Genomic DNA, 16,954 nt, shown 5'->3' with positions numbered 1-16,954 from the left:
TGTGTGTGTGTGTGTGTGTGTGTGTGTGTGTGTATGTGCCAGTGTGTATGTGTGTGTGGGTGTTTGCCAGAGTGTTCATGTAAATGTGTGTGTTTGTGCCTTTGTGTCAGGGAGACGATATACAGGATGCCATTGTCTGTGTGGGCGTGTGATAGAGGAAGAGGTAGCCGAGGGAGAGACACAAGACAAAGAGAACGAGAGTTAGGAAGATATGGTGTGTGTATGTGTGTGTATGTGTGTGTAAGAAAAAAGAGAGCAGTGTGTATGGCCTGAGAGCTGTCATCATTAGTCTCTCTGCAGTGGCTGGTGTTGGTCTGCGAAGGGGCTTGTCAGTCAGTTTCTGTCACAACATGTCAAACTGAATGGACACACACACACACACACACAATTTCCCATAGGAGATCATGTCAAGATGGGGGCCGGTCGTTCTGACAAGCTGATCCAACCCCCCATAACCTTTCACCCCACTCCTCTGCGACGGTGTCACACGCAGGATCAATCCCCGATTCTTCTGCTTCACTAAGTGCTGCAAACATTTGACAAAAAGGTAGAAGAAGTCAGAAAGGAGCATAACACGCATAAAAAAAAGGGGCTAGAGAGCGGCAAGAGGCAGATGGCAGCGAGGGCTCACACGCGGCCGAGTCTCCTGAGAACTAACCAATGAAATAATGCTGACTCACTGCACTCCGGCAGGCCCTAAAACACACACATCCTCTACAGCCAGGATAGTCACTAAAGACTATTACAAGCATAAATCGATTATTGATAATATCAGTGTAAAGCTGGGGAAATAAGACCGCACAACAAACAGCGTTTTGTTCCCGTCTAATCAATCCCCTGTAGTTCGCTGCAGAGGAGTTTCATCCTCACACATTAAGGAGACCATCCCTTTTTCCTGCCTTTTCCTCTCTCTCTCTCTCTCTCCTGCTGCCGATTTAATTACCTTCTATATTTATCGGAGCTCAAGATGCTATTTTGGTTTCGAGACTCTTGTCACTGATATCGTGAGGGTACATTATTCAGAGTGAGAGCATCGGGGGCCGTCAGACACAGAACAAGAGCGCTGTTGTTAACCCCACGGGGAAGGACGGAGGATATGTCACACTTACAATATGGCTGATGGTGTATGTGCGTATTGTGTAACCTCCTTATTTTGTACCGCTGCGTTGATAGTTTTAGGTCTAAGGTGTGGTCTTGTCTTTTCTGACTGCTCCATCTCAAATCTCAGCTCAGCCGCATCAGGAGAAAGAGTATTTCACACAGACGCCTAAATACACAGATACAAACGCACAAAAAACCAGAGGAGCATGTATGCCTGTGCACAGTGTGCCCGCGCGCTCACACAAAGCTGGTATAGATCAGTGTCCTCCATATTTGGTTGTGATTTATGATTGCTCTTCAGTAGAGGCCACAGTCATCTGGGACATGATGGCCATATCGATCTGATAAACAGTTTCATTTACTGCCAAAAGCTGGCCATTCATACTCACTGACTCACACATGTGCACACACACACACACACACACACACACACACACAGCAAAAGGCACATAGATTCACAGCAGGAATAACCCAGCTTTCTGCTTCATCAATTCCCCACCTCCTCCACGTCTGCTTTTCTGTTTCTCTGCTCTTTCTCTTCTCCTCCCCCCAGGCCACCTCACCCTCTCCTCCGCTCTCGATGCTTTAACCCGTTCCTCTTCTGCCCTCGTTCTTGTTCTTTCTACCAGTTCTCTAACAATATTCTCCCCCACGCACCATGGCCTCTTTGTTTCTCCATTTAGCTCCACATGGCTTCATGCTAAGGTTACATCTCAATGTTTCCCAGCATGCATTTTAACAGCAACATCCAGGAGGTGGCTGAGAACATATAATATCATGTTTTGTTCAAGTCTATCTTGAAGCAATACTTAAATGTACGCTGAAAGAGTTGCTTTAACCTTTCGTCCTGTCCACACTGGACTATAACGTAAGAGATGAGGGACAACATCTACAGTCCTAGTTTAGCAAATACTCATTTGAGGCTTTGGTGGTTCGACAAATTGAGAGCAGTCATCATGGCAGTCCAAAGCTACATGCAACTGTGTAGAGCATCCCTCTGACGTAGAAGCACAAAGAGGGAATTATGTACAAAAAGATGGTGGAAGATGATTTAATAACTCAGCCTGCTGAAGCCTCGTGTTAGTTTCATCTTAACTTGGGGGACGTGGATTCTGTCGGCCATCTCTTACAGTAAGGCGTCCGTTCCTAAAGTGCTTTTCAGATGAAATTTGTCGGGAAATAAAGAAGATTTTTAGGTCCTGAGTTCATAAATGTAACAGTGATGTGTGCACAGTTGCAGATAAAGATTACACTAATATTATTAGTATTTTACTATTATCTAATAGTCTATCTCGTGGAGGCTGCGCAGGATTGTGTCCGACACGTGTGAACCAAACGATTCTGCAGTTTCCAAAATTCACAACATGTTTTTATCTAATTAAATATTCTGCTTCAATCCATATTTGTTGGCAATTAGTCTTTCAAATACAAATGTTCACTGCAGTTTGCTCTCCGCTTGCTGCACACAAAGGGAGGCACGCACCTGTACTAACAGTCTCGCAGCTCCATAAATTACATATAACCACAATAACACAAAATCTATTTTGGCTCTAACACTATTAGAGTAAATTACTTAAGTCGTTACAAAAAAAGAATTCAATTATGTATCTGCATTCGCTCGGCACTCCATCAAGACGTCGTCACTTTTATACCAACAACTGTAGAAAGATGTCCGGCAGTTTGGAAGCATTGAAGCATGAGACGTAAGGCTCAAAGAAGAATCATCCAAAAACCTCAATACAAGCTTCAAATTTAACAAATTCGACATTTGTTACAGCCAAACCTATTGTATCATTGTCTATGCAAATATTTCCTGCTTTGCACTTCTGCAACATGCAACTACAACGTAGCAAAAGTGCCAGGGTAGAAACAGTTAAGGTCAAGATTGTGTTGCATAATGCCAGCAGTCATGGCTCTGCAACATAGTGCTCCACTCCAGTAGCCAGTCAGTGTCGCAAAATGGTGATATGTTAGCCCCCCCCAGGCCGTTTATAGTCATGTTCTAGCAGAAAGAACTTGTCCGTTTCATGTGTTAGTCAGTCAATGTCGTCCGCTGCAGCAATGACGGACCACAGTCACATTAAAACAGCTTTTATTTCATTAGTCCATTATATTCTTCACTTTAATCTTTTAATACCAATGTCAGGAATTAATCCGGCATTAGAGAGACTAATGTTTTCCACCATTTTTTCACGACTGTTTAATTGGTGTGATGGGTCAAACTGCCTTAATTAGCCCTGCTGTTAACTCGGAAATTAGTGAGAGAGTCTGCGTGTCTGATGACGGTGTTTGTGTAAGAAACAACGCTCTGGGATGAAACTGTAAATGTGTCCCTTTGTTTTGGAATAAAAATGTGCAAATGTAAAGATATATTGAAGAGCAATCGTCATACATGTTGAACCTCCTTCATATGTATGAGCGTGTGTATATATATATATATAGAGATAGAGATATAGAGAGAGAGAGATATAGAGAGAGAGAGAGAGAGAGAGAGAGAGAGAGGGAGAGATAGAGAGAGAGGAGAGAGAGAGAGAGAGAGAGAGAGAGAGAGGAGAGAAGAGAGAGAGAGGAGAGGAGAGAAGAGAGAGAGAGAGAGAAGAGAGAGAGAGAAGAGAGAGAGAGAGGAGAGAAGAGAGAGAGAGAGAGAGAGAGAGAGAGAGAGAGAAGAGAGAGAGAGAAGAGAGAGAGAAGAGAGAGAGAGAGAAAAAAGGGAGATAGAGATAGAGAGAGATAGATAAGAGAGATATAGAAGAAGAGATATAGAGATATAGATATGAAGATAGAGATTATATATAGAGAGAACATAGATATATAGATATATATATAGATATATGTGGGTATATTATATATATAAATATAAAAAATATAGATATAGAATATAGATATATAGATATATATATATATATATATATATATATAGATATTATATACATATTATATATATATATACATAGTATATATATAGACATATATATATACATATATATATATATATCATATATATATACATATACATATATATATATATATATATATATATATATATATATATATATATCATTTGTGAGTAAACAGATAATGTTAGAGGAGTGGAAAAACGCACACTAGTGAGTGCACAACATATTCATACACACACACAAACGCACACTAGAAGGCTTTCAGTTTCTAAATCAATCCCACATCCGTAGCTAATGCAGTGCTGGGCCCTCTTCAGGAAGCATTAGGCCTATTAGTCAAAGTGCGTACGCATTCCTGCATGTGTGTGTGTGTGTGTGTGTGTGTTTTAGTGTGTGTAGAAGCCGCACACTCAGCAATAGCCGATCTCAGTGCTCAGTGGATCCTGTGGGGTCAGCAGGTGCAACAGGGAATGAGGGACCATCTTATTGTGTGTCTGTGTGTGCGGGTTGTGTGTGTGTGTGTGTGTGTGTGTGTGTGTGTGTGTGTGTGTGTGTGTGTGTGTGGTTCCCTCCCCTCGATATCCTCTGGGCTCTTTATCGCTCTAAAATTATCCTCCATTTACTGGAAGACACTGGACCGACTGAGAGGGAAAGAGAAATATGGACACTCTAGTTTGAATGCCTTCCTGGATCACTTATGGATGCGGAACTAAGAGACAAACAGACTTCTTGCTTAGTCGAATAATCTAATTTAATAAGTGTGGATAAGTTAAGTCTGAGACTGTGTCTGTGACATTTTAGCTTTGTAGAACAACACAAAACATCTGGAATAAGAGGTTACAGCAAAGCTGCGACGCATGACGCCACCGTAGCTACGCCGTACGCTACTTAGCATGAACTGACAGTGGGGCTATTGATGGTGAAGACAACATTAAAGTCTTAAAACACCGACCTGCCCACTCGTTGGTTGTTCTAGTCTGACCTTTTGGTTCAAAGTTCCCCGTTTGTTATTGTCCCCAGATCAGAAAGTAAACAAGGACTATGGGTACATAAATACACAATATTCTTATTAAGCTGCCACTAATATTTCCCTAGTTCTTAGATGCAGCCGTACATACAAAACGCCCCAATGTGTCCAACTGCAGTGACGGCTTACCCTTGTTGTCAACAATCTGCAAGTTTAAAAAAAAATGTGTTAAGAGTGCAGCGCCGTAAATATGCTGTATACTGCTCCTAAAACCGGAATCCTTTCTGCATATCGCACGTCTTAATCAGAATATGCTACATTCAGAATAAGCCATAATTCGTAATACATGACACATATCAAATTCTGAATATTGTCATGTTTGGAAACATTGTGGACCATCAGTGTGCATGTAAACAGTCCGTGCCTGGCCCTGCTTTAGAATTTGCGGACAGGAGGAATGATTACAGCGACCTGTTGGCATGTAAATGATGTTTAAAGATGGACTTGACATTTAAGGAGGTTGAAGAAAGACTCGGCAGTCTGTTCAGTGACACACATCCAACAACTACAAACATTCTGCTCACTGTCGTCCCTGCTAGCCATCACAGTGAATGAAATAAAGTAATATTCAGTAACGAGACACGTTGAAATAGAAGTTACCAGGATGTAACTTCAGTTATGTAGATACATGCGTAGTCCACTGTCACTATAAATAATTGAAGCACGATACGACCCGATCGTGAACGATACATCCGTCTAGAGTTGCTTTCAGCAGGTGAAATGCATCGTTGAACTATAAATCAAAACATACGCTGTTGGTGTCTACGGCAGGACTCCCATTAACCCCTTGTGTCAACTATAAATCCAGTTTATATCCAGTCATACAACATAAACCATATTGGCTTGCAGACAGACGACTCTCACTGGCCTCGTTTAACCCAGATTCACATATTTTCTCGCTCCTTTAGTGGCATCTAGAGATGCAAATAGGCATGGAGGTCAAGTGTGTGTGTGTGTGTGTGTGTGTGTGAATGCATGAACTTGTGGCTGCATACGTGGTAGCAGCTATGCACGATTCGAGATTGTTTTTTATTTTGTTTCAGATATTCAACCACAACATTGTTTTTCCTGAATAAGTGTCCCAGTGACTAATGATCTTACTGTTAACAGTTTTTGTCGGAACTACTTTGCTACTGAGGAAATAGTCCCTTAGAAAACCATTTACAGTGAGGTCTGTGGATTTATAAGGGTGGGTTTTTCTGCACCGAATGAGCTGTTAAGCTGCTGGTAGAACCTAAAGCAATAGCAGAATCTCAGAGACCGGTATCTCAAACTGTTAGCAGATAATATCTGCAGTGCAAGTTGTGTCACTGTGCTTAAACGGAGACACTAACACGAAAGTATTTTATCAGTCTGTCTTTCAGTAGAAAGTTTTAGGACCTCATGGTAATCTGTTTTTACCTGAAACCCATCTTTCTCAGGAACTACATTGTGCATCACTACATCCTTCTAAGCCACCCTAACGCGGCCCTCCATCTCCTCGTGTACATCCTTCCTTCACATGGCCTCGTGCCTCCTACTCCTCCTCACACTGTATTTGTCCCTGAGGATTTTCACATCCCGAGGTGGATCAAGTCTCTGCAAATCAATATCCTCCATTAATGTGGGTGCAGCTCATGCATGATCATGTGCACATGCACATGCACCCTAATGCCATAGAAGTTGCTGCACCTATATAATTACACTCTGTATATGTACGACCCACAAAACCGAAATGAGTCGTTATTGCCAAATAAACTGAAGTTGCTTTTTCTCTTCGTGTGCTTCATGATGGACGCGGGAGAGAATATCAAGAACAGCCATATAAATAATAGCCTTTACTAATGCCAGCAGTAAGTACTCAGATCAGGCAGACAAAGCCAGTTAATAGACCCGTAGAGATGTGGAGGATAGAAATGAGGGTAGAGGATGGAGAGAGTCAGTGGAAAAGTGAGAGGGAGGAGAGGAAGGAGGAAACTATCAGAGAAAGCGAGACAGTGAGCCTGGCCATTATAAATCATATCCGCTGTTGGCGCCGGCCACGTATCCTAGCAACCAGACAGACCCTCCGCCTCTCCTCCATCCTCTTTCCATCTTCTGCTAACAGTTTGGTCACTCTTATTACCCATAATGCCCTGGGCCATGCCCCAAAAACTCATGACAGAGTGCAGTTTGAGCTTACAGCTAACTGACTAATCTACAGTGGGTCTGTATTAACCTTGTGCTAATCAGACCTAATAGCAGCTGACCCCAGAACAGTGCACTGTGAGCAGAGAATGAATATACTGCAGGTCACACACACACACACACACACAACACACACACACACACACACACACACACTTTAACAGTGACGTGTTTAATCTAGATCCCTCTTTCCTCTTCATAGTCTTACTCATTGACCGACTCGCATATAAATCCAAATCCAAAATGGCCTTTCGTTATGTTAGGCAAATTAAATTACAACCCAAAAGCCCATCTTGTAGCAAGCCGCAATGTCACCCACATGCCAGAGGAGCCCATCCATGTTGTCCTGAGCTCCAGCACAACGATACAAGTAACTTTTTTTAACCATAACTTTCTTTTTATTACGATTAATTAGCTCCCTGCACTCCCTCACCTCACAGGTGTTTTCAATTCCTCTGGCTAATTAGACCTCCTGTTCCCTAAAATGGATAACAGTGCCACCTGAGGGCTTCAGGATCATATTAACATTCAAATTGCTAAAGTTGACGTGCTTGCTAGCTTGTTTTTCCACGATCCCCGTCTGATACCTGCTAAATGATCGCTAAAAGAGAGTGGGAACCCTGATGTCAGTAAGTACTGCATACTGCCTACTACATTAAAGTTTAAGTATGGTTTTACCTGCAGACTGTTTAACATCTTCTGCATCACATGACTATCGATCACGATATCGCCATTTTATATTTTTCAGTATTACTAGCAAATGAAAATGATTAAGTGTTAAATATGTTTTACGGTACATTAAATGTCACTCGCGCCATTTATAATTATTTTATCTCCCCCGCAAGACCTCTTATGTGCGTTGCTCATACTCTAATCTATTTTATATAATATTACATACTCAATTTCTCAGCCTTAATGTGTGCTAATTAGGCACCTGTGTGGGTTCCATGTTACAGCATATTGTTTTTCACTGAAGACATTTTGACATGTTTCAAATGAGTTCTGCTTCATTTCCATGTAGCTGCTTCAGTGTCAGCGTGTTGGTGTTGTGCATGCTGGCTCTCTGTCGTGACTTTCCCAACATGCATTCATTGATGACACCTGTGCTTTTTCCCCCCTCATATGACAATTCAAAATGTCTGCAGTGAGAAATGGTTTTGTTCTAACAGGAGCTGATGCAATATTTACACAAACTTCAATGTTTGAATGTCGCAGCCAATCAAACTTTCTAAGATTTCTTTTGAGCCGTCTAGACACTCGAGCTCATTTGATTTTTTTTTTGCAGCTGTTCGCAGCTCATCCGTTCCCTTTGTGAAATGCATTGTAGTGCAAGTCAAAAGCACGCGCACACACACACAGAACCTTTTTAGTATGCATACTAGCTTTAAAAGTATAATAATCTTTCACCTGTCCAGTGTGAACACACTCCACTCAAAGCCTACACACACACACACACACACACACATTCATTTTAATAAGGTGGGGAGCGGGGACTGTATGTGGTTACTGTACAACCTTCAGCGAGGTTTCAAATGTATTCAGGTTGACAAGATAATGATGTAAATCTATTATTATTATTATTATTATTATTATTATTATTATTATTATCATCACAGGATAAAAGCCTAATTCTGCGCTGCATGGCAAAGTGAGCATTTGTGTCATATTTCTGCACATCTGCATGCACGACCTCCGCAGGACGTCTGTCCTCGCTACACTGAAGTCCTTCTCGAGTTGACACCATGTACACATCCAAGAACAATCAGACAATTTAGACTGAATTGTAATGGCTTTGCCTATTTTGTGAAATGTCCTCCTGATTGTCCCAGGACTGGTGAGACTTAACAGACTCTTTGTTAAGTCAATTTACTGCCAGACCACGGGTTACTGATTTTGAGCCTCTGATAAACAAGAGGAAGAGGATATACGGTGTAACCTCCAGTTAGCGTGATTAGCTGTGAGACTCCATGCTGCAGCTTTATGCCGTCTCCTCACTAAAAGCTTCACCCAGTTAGCGGTCTCCAGACAGCTACAGCCTTACACTACCGCTGCTCCTCTATGGGCTTGGCTACAGCCTCATTGTCTACAGACTTATGAAATGTTGAGTGCTCAGCAGAACGTTCAGTAACACACAGAGAGGAAGAGCAAAAGGAAATGTACCACTCAGGAACCACTCAGTCAGCCCATCGTCGGAGAGCCACCAAAAGTGGGTGGTATGAAAAGAAAATTGTGTTAGAGGAATGAAGGACAAAGTAGCTACAGAGTGTGTGTGTGTGTGTGTGTGTGTGTGTGTGTGTGTGTGTGTGTGTGTGTGTGTGTGTGTGTGTGTACTAACAGAACACAAGTACGCCACCTTGTGGACCAGGACTGGTTAGGCTCTCCTCAAATTGTCCTTGACCTGTAGAGAGAGAAAATCACAAAACCTTTAAGAGCAACTCATCATCGCGCATGATGTGATTACATACAGTGACTCGCCACTATGTTGACTTAATTCTCTGTTATTGAGTAAAGCTCGTCAAATGTTGACTTTCTTTCTTTGTAGCATCATGTAACTAATGTATGTTGTTTGTATACTAATTTAAACCCCGAGTCTTGCTCTCATTCCCACTTCCTGAGGTCTCCAAACGACACACATACCTCTTAAAACTGTCGTCAGCGCACCCAGACTTCAGAATCATTTCTTAAAGGGTGCTCCTGACAATTTCAAGGGTAATACCTCTGTAAATCTATAAGATAAACCTCCTTTTAAGATTTAATGAGATTCACAGTAAGAGTAAAAGTTAAAAAGGGGGAAAAGTGAGATGGAAAATTCCTACAGCAGCAGGATCACACAAGACCACTCAAATCCTTGAGGATAATGAATTAAATTAACTTTTCCTTTAATCTCCTTTACCTTATCTAAAATTACAGAACGAAATGTATGCAGATAAGCAACGGTTTAATCTCTATGCCAGCAATTGTGTTTTCCCGTCTATTATTAGCCTAGAATATTAGTTTGAAGAAAGCCAAAGTCGTCTCCCTTGGTTTGTCATTGTCAAGAGCCACAAGACGCAAAACATATATTTTTCAGCTCTTCCAGGCAAACATAGGAAGCTTTCTGTTGGTGTCTGTAATTCACCAGTTTGGTAATATTGGAAAAACAGATGCTTGAATATATATATACAAGGAAATAGACTAAATTTGATATTTACGTAAGGAGATCATGTTTAAAAATGGCATTTACATGAGTCATGTAAATATTTTCAAGTCAAAGCCCAAAATATTTTTGGAAAAATGTGACTTTAACGGTTTACTCAGTTCAAGCCTCTGATTGGCTGAGTGAGATGTCACTTGAAGCTAATTGGCATGCTACACAATCCCTCTTGTTCTTGTATTTTACACTTTTGTTTTACATTTTAAATGGTTTAATTCCTACTTTTTTGTTTTCTGGTCAACTTTTTTGTTACATTTTTATATATTACTAGTATTTACCTCGGTTGAATGAAGCCACTGGAGGTCAGCTACGTCATTTTGGCGCATTTATTATGGTTTGGCGCAGTGCCTAAAACGCCATTTAACAAATACATGTAAAGTTCAACTTCTAAAAGTTAGCAAACACTTCTTCTATGAAACTAGAACAAGATAAAGAGTCAAGAAGACGATGAACGCAGCCCACCTGTGTTCAATACCGTTCATAGCAGTCAAGACCACGCTGCTGCCTTCAAGTGTAGTTGGACATACAAACATTTACCTTTCTGAAAGCCCCTGCAACTCCACAAATTGATCTAAAAATAATAATAATTCCCCGAGTGCTAAACTGCCTGGATAATATAGGTGTCATTAAAAGTTATGTTTGCTATATTACTTTCTAAATTAATCACATGCTTGGTATATTTATACATTTTAACATTACAATTCATTATTTACGAAATGTACCTGAACGCAACACAATAACCTCTGACAGTACCTTCTCACATGGTCGCGTGAACATCACAAAATACAACATGCGAAGGATGGCGGAGGAGATACAACCTAACATGGAGCAGAGGTGAGTTTTCCTCCCTTAAAAACACTTTTATTTTATTTTATAAATTGTCTTGAAACCGTGGCTGGTTTGTTTTGCTCTCTGTTTTGTGATGACAGTACCCAACTACATTGTTTTCTTGAACTAGTACTGACCCCCTCAGGAGGAACACAAACCAAACTTCTGTCAATATGTGCTATCAAACATCCTAATGAAGTTAAATACAAGTTAAAAATCTACCAGTATCTTCTTGGGTACAAAGTGTTCCAATAGCCAGATCGGTATTCTAATACCAAACCTAATAGGAAAACTTTATTTAACTTCATGAAATCTCCCCCTGCCTTTTGTTCCCAATGTTGTATTTGTGTTGGTGTAAGTGTCTCTTGCTGTATTTGATGCATGCCGAATTGAACAGTGTCTACTAGAGATGTCTGTGAGTTCTTAAGTAATCTTTTACCAAGTAAACATGTCTGTTGGGAAACAAGTCAACATTTAAATTGACATATTGTTAATGACATCTGGCATAAAGGTCTCACAATAGTGCAAACTAAGTATCTGGAAGTCAATCTATTTACTGTTTTATTGCTGTCAAGTTTTTCTGGAAGGGAGGTTTGGGGAAGTGCTGTATAGATTGCATATCAGCAGCACTGATAGCAGAAATGTCATATGGTCAAAGTTCAATTTAATTTGCCTTTGTCTGTGTTTGCATGCTTGTGCATGTCTGCTGTCTGAGTCACAGCTCCTGGATGTTAAGTTGGCTTCCTTCTTGGTGCCCCACTTCTCCCTCTCAGCTGAAAGATGCAGAGGAAAAGATGCTCAAGAGTAAGTTTCTAACTACTGATACTGTGGTTTCAGTCACAGGTTTTGCTGACTTTTACTATTTTGGTCTTTTAAAAAAGGGTTAAAAACCTCTACCCCTGTCCCATAATTCTCCCCTGTACTGCAGGTGTGAAGCGGACATTCTCCAGGCAGCACGTCCGGATATCCAACAGCAACTATCTGTGGACCTTAGCTTTTTCCACTCAGCAACAGCCATGCTCTCTCCCCCAGCCCCCTGCCTGCCCCAGGTCTCCTCTGGTTCTGCTGCATGGCTTTGGAGGCGGGGTTGCCCTTTGGGCCCAAAACCTGGACTCTCTCTCCAGCAGTGGACCGGTCTACACTCTAGATCTGCTGGGTTTCGGCAGGAGCAGTCGCCCCCAGTTCACCAGCGACCCAGTGGGGGCTGAGCAGCAGTTTGTGGCTGCCCTGGAGGAGTGGAGGGAGAAGGTGGGACTGGAGGAAATGGTGCTGCTGGGACATAACCTTGGAGGATACCTGGCTGCTGCCTACACACTCAAATACCCACACAGGTGATTTAGCGTGTGAGTGTGTGTGTGAGAAAGGGCACAAGCTTGGTTATTTGAGAAACATTTTCCCTGAATTACAAAAAAACTCCAGTTTCATTTGTGGATGCCTGACGTCCAGAAATGAAACTAAGGCACTAAGAGCACCCGACCCACACGCAAGAACTTTAAAAGTTTTAAATATTAAGTGGTCTCTAACATTACCAAAGTGCCGAGTGTTCTTGTTCATTGTAGCATTTTTCTCTCTGCATTTATTTTAAAGTGAAGTTTATTGGTGCACTTTATTTAGCGAGGACACGCTTTGTTCAGAAGTATTTTATATTATGTTAAGAAAACATTTGTTTTGTATTATTTCTAGTTCAATAGTCATGCCAAGTGTAAACTGATATTTAAAATGTGTGTGTTGTGTTCCCTGTCTTGGGTTAATAGATAGATTTAAATCTTGTGTTTACCAGAGATGTGCTCATTGTGTATTGGATACAAGTCAGTCAGCAAGAAAAAAGCATTAAAAAATGACGAATCGATGAAAGAAAACAGTCAAATAAAACAAAACGACCAAAATAGTCGACTAATTGACTAAGAAGGGAGCAGCCCTCGAAAATTAACTGTGTGTGTGTGTGTGTGTGTGTGTGTGTGTGTGTGTGTGTGTGTGTGTGTGTGTGTGTGTGTGTGTGTGTGTGTGTGTGTGTGTGTGTGTGTGTGTGTGTGTGTGTGTGTGTGTGTGTGCGCAGGGTGAAACATCTGCTGCTAGTGGAGCCATGGGGGTTCCCAGCACGTCCAGAGAACCCCAACCACAACTCCATCCCAGTGTGGATCAGAGCCATGGGGGCTGTTATGAGCCCCTTCAACCCTCTGGCTGGACTCAGACTGGCTGGGCCTCTAGGTCAGCACACACACGCACACACACACACACACTTCAAAACATGAAGTGCAATGTGGAAGAAGCTGCAAGTTTACTTGTCCTACTATCTCTCAGGTCCGATGCTGGTCCAGACAATCAGGTCAGACTTCAAGCAGAAATACTCGACTGTGTTTGACGACAACACAGTATCTGACTACATCTACCATCTGAATGCTCAGACTCCAAGGTGAGAAGCTTTTTAAGCCAATGCACTCTGGTGCTTTGTTCCTTTCCAACGTAGCTTCTCTCTGTTTCAGTGGAGAAACCGCCTTCAGGAACATGACCATTCCCTACGGCTGGGCTCAGAGGCCCATGCTGGAGAGGATCGGCCAAGTCCAGGCTGACATTCCCATCTCCTTCATCTATGGATCACGCTCCAGCATTGACAGCGACTCTGGATATGCGTTGAAGAAAACCAGACCAGATGTGCAAATCACGGTAGGTTCTTTTTAAACACTCCGGTTTCATGTCTCTTTAATGAAAGCTTTATCTCTGACTCTTGTCTGTGCGTTTGTGATTGTCAGGTGATCAGAGGAGCAGGCCATTACGTTTTTGCAGACCAGCCCGTTGACTTCAACAAGACAGTCCTTCAAATCCTCGCTAGGACGGCGAAGAAAAGACTGCATGAGGGAACGAAGCAGCGAGAGCTCCCTCATTCAGACGACACGCAGGAGGTCACGGGGTTCAAGTAGCCCAAACCCCGTACACAGCCTCGGCTGTTTAACTGTACGACTCTTTATCATGCATCGACTCTTAAAAGAGAAATAAACCATCGCTGACTTGGGAAACTTCACGTCAGCGTCTAACACTCCCTAAGGCTTTGGATCCAAGGTCAGAATATGCCACGGATTTCTTTATCCAACATCGATAAGGTTTTGTAAATAAATGTGAGATGCAGTCTGTTTTGCTCACTTAGTATTTTTCCTTAGAGCAGTCGGTGCAAAATTGCATCTATTTAGAAATACTGAGTTGGGAAATCATCTCTCAGGAGAATATCTTGTTTTGGGTTGAGATCCAAAGTACGCAGGATGTTCTTCTTCTGACCCCTCACCCACTCCACGAGAGATATGAGAGAGACGGGTAGAGGGCAAAGGGCTGCTGTGTTTTTCAGGAAGCTTCCTCACTGTGACTGAGAGCTGCCAGCAGGTGGCAGCACAGTAACAGCATGCGTACGTTACCTCCCCTCCTTTGCAGAAGGGTAACAGTGAGTCCCACACAAAGCGCCCTCACAAGCATATTGAGTCGAGCGACCTACTCCAGAGACCTGGACAGTGATGCTTCAAGAGCAGCCCGACACTCGGCTCTCTGCTAAGTCACAGCTGCAGTGACAGAATAGGGTCAGAGATGTTTGTTGGACTAAAAATAGGCCTTCTGTTTCAAGGGGGTCAACATGAGTTAAACAAATCCTTTTATTGGGAGACAAAGTCTTGATAGTTGGAGCAAGAAACCTACTGTTTTAAATGGACATGTGTCTGTTTATGTGACGCTTTGGGGGAAATGTACTCCATGCACTAAATTCATATTTACATTCAACCATTTTCACGCTGCAACACGCTGATTCTCCCCTGGAAGAATAGGTTACTACGAGGGAAAACAAAACCATAAAGCCCTATTAAAGTACTCACAAGGTTAGACGAGTGGCGTTATTGCAATGGACAACGTAGTTTCTCTATTGATTGTAAGTTTTGTCTCAACTTTCAAAGATTAAGCTTTGCACTCCTCTGTCAGATGATGGAGAGTATTAAAAAAAAAAAGAAGTATCGATTCAGTAGAACCACATATATATTGACATTTGCCTACATTACCCACAATGCAGCTTAATCAGATTCATGCTAGGTGCAGCTAATGGAGCCTCGAGACTGGTCAGCTCACTTCTTTCCTTAACTCCACAACATCACGTTGGTTTCCTTTTTTTAAACGTGTAGTCCTCGGCCCCAGCCCGACTGAAGTGACAGGATTTACACAACAGGCAGTCGTGTTCCCTAATGCCTGTAAACATACTTTGAAGTGTACAAGATGCCTGCCGTCAAATGAAAGGAAGAACAAGATTGCTAGCTGGACATTTAACACATTTGTTAGACCCGGCGAGTCAACCAAATGCAAACATAATTTGAGTTTGTTTACGTAATACTGTGGTTAGATGGTTTTAAAGGCTGACGATAGACTTGATAACCTGGACATGTGTTAGATGTTAGATCTGCCCGTCTGTCATTTCTAAGACATCAACCCGGCCCACCCGAACTGTCTCTTGGCAACAGGGTAGCCACGGAGACAAGTGTTTCGGATCTGCGACCTGCAGGAAGTGATGCTGTGGTAATTATGGGTTGCTTGTTTCCTTGAAGACGCAGGCTGGCTGCTTGTCAAGGCAGAGAGGAACATGCAGCGGGAGCTACATGTGTGCAGCCTCTGTGCTGAGATGTGCACACACACTGTGCCCTGGCCTCTGTCCATAATACTCACTTAATAAGCCTGCAGGCTTATTCATCACATCTCTGTATCTCTGTCACCCACTCAGTCACATGGCCATGAAATCATTTCATTAGGAAAAGTGACAGGAGCTTTCATACTGGGTTTGGATATAATTGAAAGCTTGAAGGCCTGAAATAACTGCACATGAAAGATGTGCGCGCACGGAAACACACACTGTTGCACTGCTGCTGGCAACTTATCAGCTCTCCGTTTATCTTTAATCAGTACCACCACATACAGGTTTGTGCAGCCAAAGCTCCGTTTTAAAGGCTAACAGTCGTATCTCTCTCTCATCTGCAAGAACAAAGGGATATTTCACAGATTATTCTGACTCATTTTATGGGTCCTAGTTAGGGATGTACCAAATGTCTTTTTTTTCACATTCAAAGCTTCTACTAAGGTTTTTAAATTAAGCTTTAAATGTCTGTCGTCATATTTTATATAAAAAATAAATCCTCTCACAAAACCCTAAAGAGAGAAAGTGTTGTTGTAAACTTAAATACCAAACATATGGATTAAAGCAGGAATATTTAATTACATAACAATATAATATCTCTTTTGTTCAGTACATTTGGATGAAACAATCCTTCTAGAATCTAATTCTACAAACAGTGTGATAATAATATTAGTGTAACCTCATCTTTATCTGCAACTATGCAGAAATACCGGCTTCAAACACAACGAGACAAAAAGAAAGTTTCAGATTCAACGTTCTGAATAAAGCTTTGAACTCTTCGGTGCAGCCCTCGCTCGTGTCACTACTCAATACGTGAACATGAATGATGATATGAATGAACATGGAGTCAGTCTTTCAGAAGGCTTTCCTGCACCAGCACCATTTGTTTAGTTTCCCCCCCCCCCCCTCAGTGCAGAAGTGTTCATTCTTCCTGTGACAATCCACTGGTGTAATGAGATGCATGCATCTTGACAGGCAGCTCCACTCCCCTCTCGTCTAAACCAAACAAATATAGTCTGCGTATGAGTGACTGATGATATTTACAGTCCCGAGGTTTATTTTTACCACAGAGTTGGCAGCCAGCTTGACAT

The 16,954-nt window shown here is 42.0% G+C and overlaps 1 protein-coding gene across 3 annotated transcripts; it reads left to right on the top strand.

Annotated features, from left to right (window-relative positions):
* The first annotated feature begins 7,367 nt into the window (after positions 1 to 7,367).
* On the top strand, positions 7,368 to 16,764 carry LOC115015533 (1-acylglycerol-3-phosphate O-acyltransferase ABHD5-like). 3 transcript variants are annotated; one of them, XM_029442936.1, is made up of 8 exons: positions 7,368 to 7,820; positions 11,135 to 11,218; positions 11,904 to 12,016; positions 12,141 to 12,543; positions 13,269 to 13,420; positions 13,514 to 13,625; positions 13,696 to 13,876; positions 13,963 to 16,764. In XM_029442936.1, exons 2-8 carry the CDS (start codon positions 11,175 to 11,177, stop codon positions 14,128 to 14,130), a joined length of 1,173 nt encoding a protein of 390 aa, XP_029298796.1. In that variant the 5' UTR covers positions 7,368 to 7,820; positions 11,135 to 11,174; the 3' UTR covers positions 14,131 to 16,764. The 3 variants fall into 3 exon arrangements, with proteins under 3 accessions (XP_029298796.1, XP_029298797.1, XP_029298798.1); XM_029442937.1 differs by having other exon boundaries at positions 7,373 to 7,820; positions 11,934 to 12,016; XM_029442938.1 differs by having other exon boundaries at positions 7,802 to 7,820; positions 11,183 to 11,218; positions 11,934 to 12,016.
* The last annotated feature ends 190 nt before the right edge of the window (positions 16,765 to 16,954 follow it).

Source organism: Cottoperca gobio, chromosome 11 (genome assembly GCF_900634415.1).
Source record: "Cottoperca gobio chromosome 11, fCotGob3.1, whole genome shotgun sequence".
NCBI classification, from domain to species: domain Eukaryota; kingdom Metazoa; phylum Chordata; class Actinopteri; order Perciformes; family Bovichtidae; genus Cottoperca; species Cottoperca gobio.
This window is presented reverse-complemented; position numbering and strand designations above follow the sequence as displayed.

Bases quoted from the DNA above. Each gene is read 5' to 3' on its own strand.
- LOC115015533 (XM_029442936.1), top strand. From the start codon at position 11,175: ATGCGAAGGATGGCGGAGGAGATACAACCTAACATGGAGCAGAG. The intron at 12,017-12,140 runs GTAAGTTTCTAA...CCTGTACTGCAG, and splicing joins AGAGGAAAAGATGCTCAAGA to GTGTGAAGCGGACATTCTCC. The intron at 13,626-13,695 runs GTGAGAAGCTTT...TCTCTGTTTCAG, and splicing joins CTGAATGCTCAGACTCCAAG to TGGAGAAACCGCCTTCAGGA.